Source organism: Aythya fuligula, chromosome 4 (genome assembly GCF_009819795.1).
Source record: "Aythya fuligula isolate bAytFul2 chromosome 4, bAytFul2.pri, whole genome shotgun sequence".
NCBI classification, from domain to species: domain Eukaryota; kingdom Metazoa; phylum Chordata; class Aves; order Anseriformes; family Anatidae; genus Aythya; species Aythya fuligula.
Window position 1 is genome coordinate 7,334,887 of NC_045562.1, and position 19,377 is coordinate 7,354,263.

A 19,377-nucleotide genomic window follows, 5' to 3' on the forward strand; every position below is an offset into this window, starting at 1 on the left:
TAGCTCTCACAGATGGAAAATAACAGCAAATGTTTGCATCCTGAGATGCAATGAGAAGAAATAAATACATAATTAAGATACTACTCATTGCTCCAATGTCTGAATTCTCCATCTTCATGACTCCCTTCTAGGAGCAGGCCTTTTAAATGTCACAGCAATATTAGCTCCAGCTTACAAATGGAAAGAAAACAGAGGGACATAGACCAATGATTTATGATGTTAAGTGAGATGGAAAGAAAAAGCGTATTTTGTGCGCTCTCTCTAAACAGAAATACATTCTTCCTTTATGCTCGGATTATAAATGTATAACCCCTCCCCAGTGCACTTATGTCTAATTTAAATCTTTTCAATGTCCTGTGCGCCAGTAACAGATATGCTACCTTAGATTCTCATGCTTCATAATTATGAAAGGAATATTAATTGGGAAATGGGCTTTTCTAACATTTGATATTTCATGCATGCACTGCAGCAGCACTTACAGGTTTGCTATTAATACTTTTTATCTTCAGTTCTTCAATGTGTAAGTCTTTCTCCCTTTATGAAGCAGCCTATTAGTCACACACAATCGATACTTTCTGCACTTCCACCTATTATCTCAATGTCACTGAGATCTGGCTAGGGCTTCATACCACAATTCTTGCTACTACTTTAATCTCATTATAATGACATGTTTACATTGGTAGCAGTTTAATCAAAATTGGATGTGTTTATAACACTTAGTGCAGTTTAGAAACAGCTTAGTTTTACTTTACTACAAAGAAACCACTAAATTGACTACAATTCCTAATCAATATAGCTATAATTCTTGGAATTTAAATAGGATTTTAAATGGCCTTGCCTGTGCTGCTAAGGGTGACATGGCTGTCTTGTAATTTGTCATCTACAGAATCCATTTCCAAGCAGTCTGTTGTTTCATTCCACTTCCAGTTATCAACCCAGCAAGATTTACTTACAGATTCTTAATACTTTTTCCCCCTCTCATTTCTACCATCTTTTCTTCACCTGGATTTGACTGAATGAGTGGTGCCAGTGCATCATGATGGCAAACCGTGAAACATCCTGTGACTGAATCCATCGTTGTAACCCACGTCGGGTATGGTAGAGGAGGAGGTGCTGGTGGGCCTTGGCCGGCAGACTTCTTCCCATTTGGATGAGTTTTGCCATTCTCTTCAGTTTCCAAATATGCTTTTCTGGTCCAGATTTATCTCTACTAGTTCTCCAACTCTTTTTTTTTTTTATTTTTTTTTTCCTCGAGATCGAGCTCAATTTCACTGTGAAGAGCTTCAGGTCAAACTCAGCTCATTCCTGGAAACTCAGATTGCAGTTTTCTCCGAGTGACAAAGTCAGTGCTCTGACCTCACCAGTCACATCTGAAAAGCCTTGAACAGTGCTTGCGATCTCAATTCACAACTTAGGCAAACTATTTGTTCTCTGTTTCAGACCGGTCCGTAACACTGTGACCCAACTTACAAGCATTGCAGCATCTCTTTGGCCTTCCATCCTTGAGCAAAGCTTTGGACAGGCGAACACTGATTGATTCATCAGATATAATTTGGTATCCTGATGCAGACCAACACTTTGTAGGCTATGCAAAAGCTCCCCGTGAAATCGATGCTGATCTTGACTACATTTCTGTGGCTGCCTGGTTTGGTAGTGATGGAGGCTTTCGAGGAGGTGCTGGGCCAGGCCTGGCTAGAGGTGTTTTCTTTGTGGCTGTATATCCAGTGGACCAAACTGCTAGAAAATTGAGCTTCTAGACAAATAACCCAAGTCCAAGTGTTATAGAACTATGCTTGTTCTTACTGTGCTCTTTTAGCCCCGAGCTGACTCTTTCTGAAGAGAATAAAACAAGTTTCAGGAATGCCTTTTAACAGCTTACGTACTTCCATAATATGGTTTCCCTGAAATAGCTGGAATTGAGCTTATTTCTAGGCCCTGTGACCCTCCCTGGAAAGACAGCTGCCCTCTGACTTTGGTGCTGAATTGCTCAGATGCTTGCAAAGTGGAGCCCTGTTTCATCGGTGCTTCTGGGTATTTAAGAGCTCTTTCATCAAGGAGAGATGACAGCTTTCTTTTCAAATCAGCTCACTTAAGGGGAAAAAAAAAATAAGAGAGGATGGGGGAAGAAAAAGCTCTCAGCTCACAAAACACAAAACTGCTTTTATCGTGTTGTTGGATGCGGGCAATATTTTTAATCTCTTTCTCGCAAGCCAGCTTGAGCTCAGGAAACCCAGGATGCCTCCTGAAGACAGAGGTAGCTAACCAAAAGCATCTCCAGCTTTCTCCCAGGATGTGTGGAAGCAGGGAGGCTCCTGTTGCTGTGAATACCCGGTGCCTGGCACGGCAAAGACAAGCCTTTTTCCCAGGGAAAATCTTGCCAGGTTAGCAGTGGCAGGTTATTAATACTTCTGGTGGCTTCAGGTGCAATAGCGGATTTGCTGCCCGGCTGGGGTTTTGCCTCGACGGGCCGTTTTATTAGGCAGCAGATGGGTTGGAAGTGGTGTGCTGGGACAGGGCTAACTGCCTGGAATGTGAATTCTCTGCTCCCAGATCAGAAAGGGAAAGGGCTGGGGCGGAGGGCAGGAGAGCAAAACCCCCAGCTTTCCCATTCGGGGTGGAAAATGCACGTATATTTTATGGGAGGAAATGAGTTTAACGGCGCCGATCATGGATCCTAAAGCAACTCTGATCAGTTGCAGAATGAATTTCCCTAATACCCGCTCCGTGCCAATATTGGGAGAGAGAATTTACGATCTTTGACGGTTTAAATTTTGCGATTCTGATCTAGATAAATAAGGAGCAGCAGGGCATATTGGCTGGACAGAAAATAAAAAAAAAAATAAAATTGCATCGATCCAGATTCTGCTATCAGGTAATTGGATCTGCTCTGTGTTTTTGGACTCGTGGGCAGAAGTTGAGGCTGCCTCTATTGCAGCGAGGTCTGAGAATAAAGCCTTGCTGGCGAGGACTTTGGGTTTCTGCTTCGTTCCAGGCCAATCTTTGCGCACCCAAATGAATTCATTTGCAGGGGAGGCAGCAGCTCTCTCCCCTCGGCAACAGCACGTGGCTCTGCAGATGGGCTGTGTGTGTCAATATGGACCGAAGTGTGAAGTTGGAAATGATTTCCCCTCCGTCTTTCGTGACACAAAGGTCTCCTGGGGAAGAACTGGTTACCGAGTCGAAAAAAAAAAAACTGTAAATTTTGTGAGGCAGAGCCTGCTCTCTGAAGAGAGGTGAAGCTTTTGTTTCTGGCTGCGCAGGATTGCAAAGCCACGTTTCTGAGCAGAAGCTGGGCCATCTGCGCCTCCAAGCACTTCAGCTTGTATCCCTGGAGCCAGGCTATGTGCTGATAGTAAAAAAAAAAAAAAAAAACAAAACTCTTTAAATCCATGGCAGGTTAAAATTGACAGCCCACGGCCTGGGTTGGTGCAATGGGGGTAGCACATGAGCACTTTTGGGGATTATGATTCAGGGCTGAGAGGTTCTTCTTGCTTCCTAATGATCCTATGGGATGTCTGCAGGGGGGGATTGCTGTTTTGGTGGCAGGGATGGAGGGACAAAAGCTGGGTGCCTGTTTCTCAGGGGATGGCATAATTGTACACCAGCCTGTGTTTCTAGTGCTGCAGGCAGTAATGTTTTTAGAGAGCCTTGTGCACCGATGAACTATTCCTAACATTGTTTAATCACTGCATCTGCTGAAATGTGACTGTCAGCTCTCAAACTCTCAAAGGTCACGGCTGCTTTGGGGAGGCAAAACCTGGCAGAGTTTCTGCATCTCTGTGTTACACTAGAGCTTGGCCAGCAGACCAGATCTTGGAGTGAACTGTTTTGGACTGGATTCCGTGGCAGCGAACGACCAGGTATTACCAAACTTTTTAATGTCAGAGAATGCAGATCACTGACATCAGCAGTGCTGATCGTTCTTGTGATTGTTTTCTGCGTGGTTATATGCCGGTGGCAAGCTGCTTGCCTGGGATTGGAGTTGCCAAATTTTGCAGTGACGTGCCAACTAAAGTATTTGCTAACACTGACTGGTGACTGCCCTGGTGCTGAGGGCATGCAAACGATGTGTTACTTCAATCTCTGAATAGTTTAAAGAAAAATATAGACCTTATGCTATATTATATATGTATTTAATTTATAAAGGCATCTTGCCTGACATGGCTTTACCAGTCTGTGGCTACAATTTATTAAATAATCGACTAAATGGTGGCACCCAAACTTCACCAACACCTTGGTTCCCAAATACTGCTGCCTTTTTGACTGCTGTGAGCTCTGACATGATTGGACGTGCATGATGAAGGGATCTCAAGGTTTATCAGTCAATAATGCAGTGGCATCAGGATGTCTGGAGTGAGCACTGTTAATTTATTTAATGCAATTCCCCAGGATGAGTAAATGCATTTTTTCTGCACACTAGAAGATAATGCTTGATGATAGCTGCACATTGCCATAGAAACTAGGACAGGTTCAGCTGTAAGTCAAAGGTTAATTTATAATTATTTTTAAAATCATCTCACTAAAAGGCATCAGTTTAGACAGATCTTGTCCAAAACCTGATTCCTTAGAAAAAAAAAATCTATCCCTCTATTCTAGCTCTTCCAAAAATACATTAACATGGTTCCTGTTTGCTTAAGGCAGATTCTCCATAAGGTGTTATACAAGATAACTGTCTGGTTTTGAGTGTTTGTAGCTATGTTTGCAAATGACAGCGTGACTGACAGCACAAGCTCTCCGTGGGATGGCTGGGGACCAGAGCACGGATGACTCATTGTGTATGATGTTGTTTCACACCAAAGTGTTTGCTCTATATACTGAACATGTGTGCGAGTCAATAGCAAAAAGTTCAAGAGCAAACACAGCTTCGGTGGAAACAAATTCGCGCTGCCTGAAATCATCACGCCCGAGTCAGAAAGCTAATTTCAGCGAGGGCAGCTGAGGAGCAAACACCCATTTACACTCGTCTTTAAAACGGGAGGCTTCCATGGGATGGGTCCCATGTCCTCTGCAGATGCTTGAGGGCCAGGCAAGGTGAGAGGAGAGGCTTGGCATTTCCTTGCAGCAACAGCCGATTTGCTCCCGGTATGGGCAGGAACGAGCTCAGGTCCCTGCTCAGATGTCCCCAGTACAGCAGCAAGAGCCAATAATCAGGTAATGTGTTTCTCTTGCAAGCACAGACTTTTGACAAAGGCTTTCTCCCCTGCCTGTCTCCCCAACTGCATTTTCAGCAGACCGGAATGGTTGTTTTCATATCAGGAGCTATTAAATCATTCTGCTGCCAATTAACCCTCCCCTCCAGCCCGTGCAAGTCTATAAGGCGTAATTAAAAAACAAACAAATGAACAAAAACCAACAACAAACCACAACTCTTTTGGATTTGATGATGCTCATGAAGTCCTCTGGGGAGCAGCCCCAGCCTCAGGCTGGCTCAGCGATGCGGAGGTGCCCCCGCAGCTGGCTCGTCTCCTCCCAGCCGAAATAATAAGGGGCCAGGAGAACAACATACGCCAGCTCAGTGCCTCCGGGGAGCTGATGGGACCTCTGGGCCACCTCTCCTCTCGCTAGGAACATCCCTCCACAACGTATGGTGGGGGAATTTAAATCCCAAGGGACTTCTGACTGAGCATATAAAGGCAATTTCAACTGTCTTTGTGCCCCCCTCATGTGAAGATTTTAGGAGGCCTTACTGGGCTTTGAATTTTGTTCATAAATGCCTGTTTTAGGTGAGGGACTGGCTGAGACAGCATTGGGTTACAGGGAGCAGAGTGGTGAGTCTCTCACCATTGCTTGCATGGAGGCTCTCGTGTGCTGGTAGGAGCCCATACCAGGGCTCTCGTGTCCAGGTATGAGCAGGAGCCATCAGAAAGGGACCGTCCATCTCCTGGTGCCACAGGCAGGCCACCAGGCTGCAGCACCATCCCTCTGCTCCGAGCTGAGCCGAGGCAGGCGAGCCACCTCCTGGGGAGCTGGGACCAGCCGGGGGGACAGGAGCAGCCTTGAAACACAGCCAGCAGGATGTCCTGCAGACCAAAGGGGTGTTACAGAGCGCAGCTGAAAAGAGGTCCCTCAGTGATTCTCAGAGCATTTCAGTTCACCTTTAACTTCCTTAAAACGGCGCACAAGTTATCTCCGGGAAATAAAATGAAATAAAGGCAAAGGCAGGGACGTGCCTTTGAAAGCACGGGCACCTGGGGACCGCTGCCACCTTCTGCAGCCCTGCCTGCTTGCAGGAGGCTCGTTACTGCTTTCCCGTCTTCCGAAATGTGACACTACAAAGCTAGGAGGCTGGGAAAACCGCTTTGTGATGGCGTTTAAGCATTTGAAACGTGGCTTGTGTGTGTCCAATTTCCCACCGGGTGTGTGTAATGTGTATGGGTGCGAGAGAGCCTCCTGAGGAGCGAGAGGTAGAGCAGTTCTTTCAGCATTTCGTGCGTCTTGTTCAATTTGTATTTAACAATACACAGAGTGTTTTTTCCACCGGTTCCATTCTCCAGACCAATTTATCTGTTCGTCAGTGGGCACACACGTAAGCGCACAGAGGTATTTGCATGTCAGTAAAGATTTCAGAAAATGTCCGAGCTGCGGTGAGCCTTCATCTCTCGCCGTTAAATTCCAGGTCTCTGATGGATTTCCCCACGCTGTTGCTAGGAGATGAAGATACTGCCTAACAAAGGATATATTGACAACAAAAAAATTTTCCAGAGCAAATCTATCTTGTTATGGTAAATACACTCTCGCCTAAAATGGATATAGCGGGATTTATTTCCCCATTGGTGGCAGTGGCAAAATTGCACGCATCAAGTTAAGGCGAAATTTTCCCATCACAAATGCGTTTTTGTTTTGTTTTGTTGACTTCCAGTGTGTTTAACGCCACGAGTGCTGTTGCCTTCCAGGGTGTTTTGTTGCTAGGCTGATAGCATGAACACATCCTACATTAGTATTTTTCCCTCTTCCCTTCTCTGCTACTTTTCCCTTTCAGGAAGAAGTGTGGCTTATTATAAAGGTTTCCTTTTTTTCATGACTCTTCTGGGAAACATGGATTCCTTTGTTTATTTTAACGCAGGGAAGAAGCGTGCATGTGGTAGGATTTGGCACAGAAGCAGCTGAGTGCAATGGAAAGGAAGATCAGCCTCTTGCCTTACAGCTTTAGGAACCTCTACATTAAAAAAAAGGCAAGAAATGAAAGCAAGCAAACAAACAAAACCCAAAGCAAAGTCAAAACAAAAAGCCACAAAGTTGAATAAAGGGAGGAACTCCAGGAATTCTCATGGAAAGACTGAATTTCTAGAAAGTGATGAATTTTATCCCTTTCTTGTGGTGACATAATGACACCCAACAAACAGATCTGAGCAGCAAAAGGAAATGTGGCTTAAACCACACAAGATAAAAGGTTCCTAGAGAGTAAGTCTAGCTCTGGCCTGATGGTTGTACTCGCTCATCCCCTGCCATCCCAGCAGCTCCTATGCCACCACAAACATCTCTGGCCCTCAGCACTCATGTGAACAGCTCAGTGCCCAGGAAGATTTGAGGACTGGGAGTGAGTTTAGCTTTTATGTTGCAGGAGAAAGAAAAAGGAGCCAAAAAAGTGCCAAAGAAAAGGAGCGTAAAGGTGAGCCCACCAGCTAGGCAGAAAAACGTGGGTGTGGAAGGACACGGCACATCCAGCCTGGAGCTGCTTGATGGTTGCCCATCGTGGCCAGCCCCCTTTCCGTGGGGAGAGGAGGAGACACTGTTTTTCAGGGTGTTGATGGGAACGCCTTTGAGAAGCACTCTTTCCACCGCAGTCCTGGTTGTCCATGTCAATTTTTGCAGCACTGATAATCACACACAAAACTTGCCAGAAGCCAGAAGTCTGCGTTTAATTTGTCCATGAGCTTGTGCAGGATTTTAACTGGACACAAACGCATTCAGATATTATCTCTACTTGTTTTGATGGGTGGGGAAGAGGAGACAGCAGGGAAGGGCCTTGCAGCCCCCACTGTTGCTGTGCTTATCCGGTTTTCTGCTGTAATATCCTGTTTTTGGATGCTTACAGTTTAGCCAAGCGTTAACCATTTAGGACGAGACTGACCATGCTGGGATGGGGCAGACCACGCAAAGCATAAGTCAAAATCGAGCCATGGATTTTTCCCCAGCTCAAAGCCAAGTGGGAGGAGTATTTTATTCCGTATTAAAAGATGGCTGCAATCGCTTTGCTTTGAAAGCTGGCATGGTGGTAGCATTGGGGTCACAGTGCTGTTTGCTGAACATATGGCAAACCGAGCACATTTAGCCAACATTAAAAAGAAAAAATAATTAAAAAAAAAAAAAAAAGCAGTAACAATAAGCCCTCAAAGCACAAGCAGACCACACTTATGTCCAGCAGAGACTTTGGTTCTGCATTTCTTCAGGATTTTCTCTTGCCAGGTATGTCCTGAGGTGGAACTGGTAAGGGTTTCCCAATTAGCCACCAGTGCTGCTCTGCATCCCCATGGATCCCATTGTCAGGGGCCCCTCTGCTGTGGGCCATTGGTGTGGTGTAGGAGGCACCTCGCAGTGAGACATGGAGGTGCAAGTGGAGGGGTAATGGAAAAAAAAAAAAAAAAGAAAAAGAAAAGATAGCCCAAGATGACAAAGGTGATGTCAGGGAGGTGTTTGTGAAGCTCCCAACTTCCTACTGCTCCTGAGAGCCATACCCACACCATTGCACAGCTCCAGAGAGTACCCAGAGAGTCTCCAGAGAGGTGTTGTGCGGGGCAGTGCTCCAAGCCCCTGCTCTCCACCCTTGCCTATGTCTCCTGGGTGTCAGCCAAAGCTAAACAAGGGCTTTTAAAGCTTTAAAGGGCTTTTAAAGAGTCTCCGTTTGTTTCACCAGAGCTTAGATCAGAGCAGCAGGTGCAATGACTGCGAAGTGTTGTGGAGATGCTGGGGACTAGGCTGTGTTCTTAATGGAAAATTTTTGCTTAACGAGGAGTTCACCCGAAAGATGCTTGTATATAGCAATGACTCTGCACCACTGGCATCGGCAGGTATTTACTGAACTTCAACAAATTGTCTTCAGCAGGCTCGAATCAGCATGCGGTAAGTTGGTCAAATGTGGCTGAACTCTGTGGCCCCTTCACTGTGAGTTAAATATATTTTTTGTTCCACTGAGTGTTATTTGAACAAACATATTTTCCAGCATGCTCCCTGTAGGATAGGGGCTGCCATTGCCCACGTATTTATTTAGCTCACACGTTGGCAAGTTGAAGTGGAAAAAGCCTTTCCACAGAAGCTGCAAATAGAAGAAAATCCTAGCTACACGAAAAATCCCATTTCTTCTGTGATCTTGCCCTTACAAAGAATAGCCACAATTATTTTTCCCATCAGCTATCAACTGCAGTCCCCATTTTTCCTATCCATACCAACTTAGATATTTTTTGGCACCTGAATTTAGTGTTCCTCTACCCCAATTAGCTCCTGTGCAGCACTTCGCAAGTGACCCTTGTGAAGAAGAGCTGGCCCATGATAGCAGGGCGTGCGCGTCTGAACATCTCACAGCTTGCTGCTCTGCTTCAGTTCTTCCTGCTTTCCTCATGCTGCTCTCCCAGCTTCTCACCTTATTAAGGTAAGAGCCAACAGTGTCTGCATACTAAGGGACATTTTAAAGAAACTCTCATTTCATGTAAATTTATATGTCATTTTTCTTAAAGAAAAAAGGGCCCTCTTTTCTAACATACATCTGAAGACAGCCATCTTAAGTGCATTACCGAATATGAGGGTTATTAATTTGAATATGTTTCAGGTACCTCTGCTCACTGAAACCAGTTTGTGGTGCTCTTTACACAGATGGTTGAAGATGACAACTCTCAAAGAATCGGTATTTAGAAGATTTCTGTGATCTATTCAGGTATGCTGAAGTAGGTTAAAAGATTTTTTATATTGTATAAGCCGGGAAATCTCTAAAAAAACATAGAAAACTATAGAATGTCAGACCATTTCTTGATTCAAGGATGAGTGCACACACACGTTACATACACTGCACAGTATTATTAATACAAACACTACTGAACTCTTAAAAACTGTTTTGATGTCCTAATTTTTTTTTTTTTTTCAAAAATAAATAAGTACACAACTATTAAGCAAATTTGTTTTTCCATAATTAGATAGTAAGAGTTTCATTGGGAAAGAAAAAAAAAAAAAAAACTTTACTAGTTTTCCTGCCTCGTTATGAGGTGGTTTGTTGTTTTTTTCCAAAGAAAGAGTATATTTGAGGAAGTGATTTGTCATTAACTTTTTGTTGCAGTTACCTCAGGCCATTAACGTGAACTTCAGCATGTATGAGACTAGCCAGTCATGTTTGTCTGAGCCATGCTATAAAATCCTTAAAAGAAAGTTTTGAAAGAAACTTTGGTTGTGTTCCAGCATTGTAAAGGTTTTTTATCATTCTCTCTTCTGCATTTTGAATTACTTAGAAACTGCAATTGCATAATCTTTATCTAATGTAAAATATAATATCTAATAGAAGGAGCATAATGAAGACCATCCAAGAGAAGGATGCAAAGTGAACAAGGCTGTGGGAACATGCACACAAAGCAGACAGAATGGGATGTCAAATATTCTGAAATTTCTTTGAGAAGATAAAGAAAGATATTTGAAAGATTTTGTTACAGACTTCCGTGATCAAACAATGACATATCTGTGACCAACTATCTGTTTCACTGGGTAGGAGCTAAGAATTAGCTGGAGGCAAATATTCATTCTTGTTTATCATTCATGTGGAGACATGCTGATGGTTACTAAAGTTAGCATTAGCATTATCAGCTGCAACTGATTATATGTTGGTAAAATTCATACCCCTTTGTTGCATTACACTTTAAACATTTCCAATACTTTAAATGGGATTTCACTTCTCTTCATCAAAATAATCAAGAAGCCAATGGATTTTTTTCCCCTTTCAGTTATGTACGAAGAAAAGTAATATATGTAATGCACTAATAAAAAAAAAAAATCCTGTGAATTCAGGCATTAATGCACATGACAGACTGTGCCTTTGCAAGAAAAACTTTATTAAGGGAGACCAAGCATACTACTGAGATATACATTGCTTTTAGATTGCTTCTAGTACTAGAATTATCACTTTAGCTATAGGGGAGTCCTTGGAAAGTACCATTTAATTTCTTACAAACAAGTGACATACGAGTAGAACTAGGAAGACTTTATTAGCTCTGCAGCAGTTGCCTTGGTCTATTCTGTTCTGTTTTGTTTTTCATTTTTCCTAGAACCAAAAATACTTTCAGGAGTTTTGTTCTGCAGTGCTGTATTTAAATGACTTCTCTTGTCCTCTCCATTTGCATGCTGTCTTATAGCTGACAATCCATTATCATGAGCACTGGGAGAGTTTCTACAGTGACTACAGCAAACCTTTGATAACTGCCCCTAAACTGGCTGGTTCTGTGCAAAACCACCTCTCGCTCATTTCAGAAAAGACAAAACACCATAGTCTAAAGCAGAGAGTCCTGATTTCTCAATGGGACATCACTCTGATAGCAATGTTGTGGTCTGGATCCAAAAGGGATGTTACAATTAAATAAGAATTCACGAAGGCTGTAGTATTTGTTACTATTAGAATGCAGTGCATATTATTGGATCACGATTTTCTTTCTGCCTTACGTTTGTGTCCTGAAGATGCTGTTGTCCTCCCATAAGCCACTCTCTAACTCATAATAACACACAGGATAAAATCATCTTTGGATACCAATGTGGCATGCCGGGTAATCTAGCTGCAGTGCTTTTAATTAGACTGAAGCTCTTTTGCATATCGCGTATATCTGTTTGAATTTCAGCAGGAGGTGATGTAATTTAGATACAAAGACTAAAAAAATGCTGAGCCCTTTGTGTTTAAACATAATGCCCAAATGTAAACCACTGCTCTTTGATATCAAGTACACAAGGCCTGATCAACAAAGAGGTCTGGGGCACAACAGCAGCGTTCAGCTGAGAGGAAGTCACTTGGGTCCTTACCTAGGAGCAAGCAATCCCTCCCCTTTTCTCAGTAGGCCCCTGTTCAGAGGCACCTTGTTCAGGTCAGGGTCCCAAGAGATGGATCTCAGTGAGAATCCAGCCATGTTTTAATGAATTTTCTACCTTTGCAGAATTTTCTGCCTCTCTTTGTTTCCCACCCAGTTGTTGGTGTAATACAAAGAAAACCAGCCTTCGAGTACACTTCAAAGTCCTCTGCTGGACCCAGCTCATACTGAGCCCTCACACAAAAACCATACCAGCACTACTGTGTGGCAAACAAAAGCTTTTTCCATAGCCATTAATTACTAGAACTTTTCCTTCTCATTTGCCATTTCCTTGCCAGGTTCACAAGTGCAAACACAAAAGGCCTGAGGAAATACTGTGTTTAAACCAGCAAAAGTGCAAAAGATGAAGACACATCTACGACTGCACAGGTCAGTAGGGCAACACAAAGGGGAAACTCTTCTCTCACTCATTTGCTTTTGCTTTTTTTTTTTTTTTTCCCAAAATAGTTACATCAGAAGAGGTGCTTAATTAACAACTGCACTGTTTAGGTTTGCTCTGAAGAGATTTGAATGAATTGAGCCTTTCCTTTCCTTTCCTTCTGCAGCAAGTTAGCAATGGTCGGACGGTTCGTTAACCAAGGGGTAGCTAATCACTCTCAGCACCAGCTGAAAACGAAACCTGAAATCAGAGAGCTTCTGGCTTCAGCTCCCTGCGCATCGCCAGGGAGGAGGCAGCATTTTAAGGTACCGACAGGCACCGTGCCTTCATTTTTGGGCACGATGCCTTCTGCAGGAAGGCCTGGTGGCTCAGCCCTGCGCCCTGCCAGCAGCTGCAGCACGGCTGCCACCTTCACTACACGCTGGTGCCACCTGGTGTGGCCTGGGGGAATCGGCAGCCACCTTCTGCCCACCTCTTTGTGAGCTGCAGCGAGGAGAAATCACACCCTGTGGTTTGGGAGCCACCAGGCCTAAGGCTGGTTTAATGCCTGCTTTTATTTCCCTCGGCAGGGCCACACGTAGGTAGCAGCAACGTGTCCTTGCCCCACACTCCTGTCTCTCCTCCTCCCTGCCAACACCTGGCTGCAGGAACCACCTCTCACTGACGGGGATGTCCTCAATTTGCCAAGATCATTAAAATTTGGCAGCACCCTGAGGTGTGGAGGGCCACCAGCCATGGGCAGGGATGAGGTGGGGGACACCTGAGACCCCTGCGAGCCACCCACTTCCCCACCAACACAGGTCCCTGGCCAGCTGGCCACAGAGAGGGTCGCCAGTGAATCCTGGAGGTGGTTTCCACTCCTGGCACCATGAGTGTAGGTAGCTTCTGAGGGGCAGAAGGGCAGAATTACACCATCCCACCTCACGCTTGGCTTTTGTCCCTCTTCACTCAGCTGCTTCTGAATTCATCGAGTCTCTTCAACCATACCTGGCCGTGAGGCAAAGACCAGATGGAAAAAGATGAAAAACTTCATGAAAATAGATGGCTCGGTAGAGGACAGAGACCTCCAAATAGTGTCCCTCGGGAGAGAAATCAGCACGGTGGACCCCATACCTTGCCTTCTCTGCTGCCCAGCCAGTGCATGCACTTTGAAGGTAGGCAGAAATGATGTGCCCAGGCAGAGGTCATGAAGGTAAGAGAGATGTGGCGTGGTGGAGGTGCACAGGGCAAGGACTGGAGCAGAGGAAACAAAAGTATTGCCAGGGTAGGGTAAGGTCATGGGAGATGGAAAAGGAAGCGGGGAAGGACTCAGATCCTTGCAAGACCAAACTTCGTTAACACATCTGCTGACAGAATAAGTTATTTGTTTCCCAGAGCTAAGCCACCTTTGCTTCTTGCTTTCTTAAATGGAGCACAGCTCAATTACTAGAATTGCAAAGATTTGGTTATTACAAAAGCTTCTTTTCCTCTTGACCTCTGTTTCTGTCCTGTCTGAAAATTTACAGGCACGGCCGCATTTCACAGATTTTTGTTTGCTTGTTCTTGAGAATTATTTTTACCATCCAGACAATTTGGGATGTACCAGGAAGGCAGGCAGTGATATTGCTTTTATTTTGCCGACAGTTGTCATGATGGGTGGTGACAGCAGAATTTCCATCTACCGTGTAGATACTCCAGTTATTTGAGTGTGACATGACCTTCAGATTAGATAATCACGGGCTGTTGTTTTTATCAGATATGCCAGGAAAAAAATTACTTCCTTCAAAAACAAATTAGAATGCATGATTTTCCCAGGGAAGCTGCATATTTTGTGTGTATAATAATAGGGAGGTGTTTTTGTGACTAAAATTCTTCTTCTCTTATGTGTATGAAGGGAGTCAAGTAAAATATGGCCTTGACATTTCTTAATGATGCTCCATACATGTGAAGCTGTACAAAACAGGGGTTCCTGGGATCCTGCAGATTTAGATAATGTAGGCACAGGCTTGTACTTTATTTGCTTTTTAATCCGCCGGGCAATGTTATACAAGGAAAATATTTATTTCACAAAATAGTAAAAAGCTTGTCTTCATTCAGGGATTATTGCAATTCATTTGTATGCAAAGAAAATATCCCAATAGTTACCGTCAGTGGTTTCGGAACAACAGCCCACTATTTGCTTGGGTTGTGTCTAAGCCTTCCCTCTTCTGTATTGCACATTTTGGTACATGGTTTGTCAAAAAAGAAAAAAAAAAAAAGAAGAGCTTAGCCAGTATTTCTGAACATTGTAGACCCTCACAGACTGTGTTCAAGCTGTGCCATGGTTTACTTTGGGGAGCATGTGCTAACTGCCAAATATCATATTGACATCAGGAAGTCAGCCTTCCGCTACTGGAAATGTGTGCTGCCAAGTGTAGCATTCCTCAGTAAATATGGAAGCAGGGAACATTGTTTATGGTCTGCGTCCTCACCCAGCCGAACCGCTGTACCCTGATGTCCAAAAGCAAAAAGGGAGTTTCAAGGTTAAAAGTACACGAAACTGCTTTTCTCCTGGGTTGACTTGGGGCCTGACCAGACTGCTCTTGAAGGCAGAGGGTAGGGGCTCTGTCCCGCTGTGGGATTTCTTCCAGGGATTTCTTACCTCGTTAGGAAGTGGGATGCAATTTAGCAGCCATCTCAGGGCGATGGACCTGAGTGGGAGACAACCTTCAGCCTCATCCTCACTCTGATTCCACCAATTTGAGGCAGGCCAGGCCTCACCACCTGAAAATCTTTGCTCCATAGTATTTGTGAAGGGCCACGTGGATGTTTATGAAAGGTGCCGATCTCATGGGAACGGGGACTGATGCCACAGCCTGCACACTGCTTACACAGTAGTAACAGCCGCCTTCCTGACTCGCCTCACTGTGAATATCCATGAAATAGCTTTACATTTTCACATATCTGTGTGTGTGTATGCAGCGTGGTGTGTTATTAATATCAAACTAACATATATTTGACATAGCATATATCTTAAAATAGACACCACCTGAAACAGGCAGATGCTTAATTTAACCAGTGCTGGCTCATTTCTTGCCCTCAGAGAAACTCCCACTAGCTTTGCCTGAGTCAAGAAAGAGCAGAACAAAACCCAAAAAAAGGTTGTGGGAGGCAATACACCTCTGTAGTTACACAAATAACAGCTTTGCTGGACACTGCTCCCATCTGAGACTACATATTCGAGGTTTATTCAGGCTTTGGTCCACATGACTCAGTCGCCAGCAACACTTCCATTTAAATACACAAAGATGTCAGTATAGAGAAACGTGCCGACCCCACGTGGAGTGGTAATTACACCCACGGGGATGCTGTTTGATGCATGATGTGGTTCATTGGTCCCAAAGGACCCAACCCTAGCTGTGAGAGGCAAGGCATCCTGTGTCAGCATCTGGTGGCAGAAAAGAGGCCAGGGGGGGCTCTGGGCACAGAGCAGAGCAATGTCAGAACCTCTCCAGCGACTGCCAGCAGCTCCCAGAGCGGGGAAGTGGGCTGGTGCCACATTTCCTTGCTTTTCCTACTGGGATGGGCACCCAGCACAGCTCAACCGATCTGAAAGAGGTGGGTTGCTGTTTCAGCTCCTATCAGTCTCTGAACAATTGTTAACTAACATCATTTGTTTACACGAGGAGGTAGAGTGTCTCATTGTGGCTGCTGTGCTGTTTATGTCCTCTCTGGAGATGTTGCACGCTGTTCTTCAAACAAAAGGCTTTGACCTTTTCTTACTGAGAGTCTCTGTGCAAAACAAGCTCTCGGACTTTTACATCTTGTGCTCGTCCATGTTGCTCTTTTTCATGCCCTAATTTATGCTTTTGTAGAAAGCGTTTTTCATCATATGTTTATGTAATATGTTTATACAGACATTTCTTTTATACATTTAATGCATATGTAAGCTTATATCCATAAATGTATAAAGCCGTTATAGCCCTGTTCCTCTTGGGAGCTATTACGGCTTGCATTTCAATAGACACTTAATACACTTTAAAGGTCCAATTAACCAGCTCGAGAAGTCCTGGCACTTTACAGCTGTTCTGCCACACTTTCTAGACAAAGCTCTGTGAGGTAGCTGTTACTGCGCCGTAGGATCTGGTAAGTGCAGCTGAGTGCAGGGGGAGCCGGGGAGGCTGCGTTTTGATCATTATATTTTAATAGTGTCTGCTTTTTCTATGGAACTCACGTACCCGTAGCCCCTTCTGCTATACATCATGTGCCGCCGTAGTCTGAGCTCGGGCTCAAAGTGCTTAAATCTCCAATCTGTGCTTAATGGCAGGATGAAGAACGATGTTTTTCTGTCTGTCCTCGGAAGAAAGCACATCAAAGGTATTACCTGCGGTGGCAGCATGCGTACTATGGACGCTTACTATCCTAGAAATTACTTGAGAGAATTATTAACTATGATTTATGTTTGTATGGCTGGAAAGAAAGAAAATCAATTAGCACTGGCCATTACATAGCCCTGAGCTAGTAATATATAGGCAACAGATCCTATCAGTTCTTTTGGGATTGCCAATTATCCAGCTTGGACGATACTAATGCTATTAATATTTGGGACACAATTCTGTTAGGAAAATTCCTTCAGGAGAAGTCTTGACATCTTTGATTTCAGAATGGAAGGGTTGCAACAAGAAAAGAAAAAGGGAAGAGTGAAGCTTAACTCCCATTTGAAATGAAAAATAACGCCTTTGAAACAGAAATGGCAGCATTTCAGTGCTGAAACATTTGCTTACTTAAAAATATATCAACATAACGTGCACATTAACATAATAATGATGCACGTCATAAATGTGATACCACATCCTGAACGACATGTAGTGAGGGAAGTCAGTGGAATTTGGAAGAGACAGAGTGTCATTGACTCAGAAGCCTCACACCTACGGATTGCTACTGGTACACTTTAGCAAGTTTTTGGGAGGATGGTATCAAGCAACTAACATACATCAATGAGGAACCCTCCACTCCGATTAGAGGAACAAGTAGACATTTTTTTTCTCTATAAAATAGCTAAGTAAGGGAATTGGAGCAGACAGAAATCTTATTGAGCAATTTAATTCAGGTTGTGTCAGTCTGGAATAAGAATAATGTGCTCCTTCCCAGGAGCTAGGAGCTGCAAAATCCAAGGAGCCGTACAGTTACAGAGTGCCTTTGGGGCTGTATGGAGCTCCTGAAGGGGACAGTGGCATCATCTTGATCCCTGCCACTCTGCTAGACCTGTGATGGACAGCAAGTCAGTTGTGAATCTCAACAGAGGCTCCTTCTTGTTGAGGCCAGAGCTGTGGCTACCCTTCACTTCCACAAGCACAAAAATAACTCTTGTACATAGCTAGTTCCGGTATTTCAGATAGTTATTTGGAGGAAAATATGTGGAAATAATACCTGACAAGGAGATGTGATCTGTAATCCACAGAATTACACAGGACCAGAGGCACCACTTACCTATTCTGGCTTGGCAGCTCCTATTTTGCTCACAATATTGCTCCAGTGGCCTCTGTTTGCAAAACATTGTCTCAGACGTGTTTGCTTTTTTTTTTTTTTTTTTTCCTTTGCTGTTTGGTTGCTCTGCCTAAAGAACCTTGAAGAGCTGCAGGGAGGAATATCATTTTATCGGTTTTGTTTTGAAAGCTTTGGGAGAAAAAGCTGGGAGGATTCCTGCCAGGCTGCAGGAATTCAAGGCTGACAAGCAGAGGAGCCAGGGAGGAAGGCTCTCAGTCACGGATCAGTGTCCAGTTCACATCGCTGGGATCTCAGTGGAAATGTTTTTCCCGATTCTGCTGGGAACTGAACCATGTGCACATGGGAGACGACTGAAATTACATATACAGAGCTTTGGATACAGGGCAACATCTGGACATGAAGAGGTGATTGATCCAGTTCAAGAAAAGGCAAATGTAATAGGGCAGATAGATCATTCTTGCAATGCAAGTAGAAGATCTAGGAAGTTAAAGGTAAACCTAGGTTCTATTAAATTCAGTAGCTGTTTTGCCATGGCTCTCAACAGGGCAAGTGTTAGACACACGAGAGCCCAGACTTACCCCTTTCAACAGCATTGAGAAAATTCCAGTTGACTTTCCATACAGAGGAATTATGCCTCTTACTCTGTAGCACAGAAATAAAGTCTAGTCCATTTGTTTTGTGCAGAAACCTCTAAAATAAAAGAGCCAAGACATAAAAGGAACAACGAGTTGAAAAGGCAGTCCACTGAAACTGTGGAGCTACTTTTAGTGTTTGTATGTTAAAACTTTCTCTCGTTTCAAATAGTCTCCCTGGGCTTATGTGCGCTGTTTGAAGATAAAAAGAAGACCACGGGTGGCATTTTCAGTGGGGACTTACCCTCGCTCCTCCTCAAGTCAGCTGGATTTTCCCACTGACAGGTCGAGACAGCACTGTATAGAGAGAGCATAATCTAAACCAAAGCCCGCTTAAAGCCCCCAGCCCAGTGGGAGTCCTTCTCCAGCATCAATTTAGGCAAGAAGTTTGCAGAAACGGTGACCTTCTTTAATGTTCTGTGGCTGACTGTAGCGATACTTCCAATTTCTGATGTTATTCTGATCAGTAATAAAACCATGTTGGTAGTTAAAGCTTTGTGCGCAAGGAGCTCGAAAAAGTTAGTCCAGCCACCTCCAAGAATTTCTAACCTTGTTAAAATGATCCCACGAATAGTTAAGGACTTCCAAAGACACGGGCCAAAAGGCAGCGTAGTTCCAGCCTGCAGGTGACTCGAGGGCAGAAGCACACAGCTGGGCTGTGCAGAAACCTTCCAGATGGGGCACGAGGATCCTGCTGTGGTTCAAGGTCGTGCAATACATTCTGAACCTTGCCTGATTTTTCTTAAGCAGGTATTGGGGGTCTAGTTGAAGAAATCAGCTGGAGACCCATTCAGGATAGTTTCTAATGGTTCTTCATTTATATTCTTGTAAACATCACAAACTCATTTAAGCC

At 44.1% G+C, this 19,377-nt stretch overlaps 1 protein-coding gene across 3 annotated transcripts in view; it reads left to right on the forward strand.

Annotated features, from left to right (window-relative positions):
* Positions 1 to 9,771: 9,771 nt before the first annotated feature.
* The window catches only part of EMCN (endomucin), a 65,263-nt gene continuing 55,657 nt past the window's right edge, over positions 9,772 to 19,377 (forward strand). For 2 of the 3 annotated variants that reach the window (XM_032187267.1, XM_032187269.1), the window contains exons 1-3: positions 9,772 to 9,868; positions 12,326 to 12,416; positions 13,379 to 13,580. In XM_032187267.1, coding sequence (XP_032043158.1) covers positions 13,436 to 13,580 — 145 coding nt within the window. In that variant the 5' untranslated portion in view covers positions 9,772 to 9,868; positions 12,326 to 12,416; positions 13,379 to 13,435. Of the gene's footprint in view, positions 9,869 to 12,325; positions 12,417 to 13,378; positions 13,581 to 19,377 lie in introns of those variants that run through there. The other variant, XM_032187271.1, reaches the window with a different exon arrangement.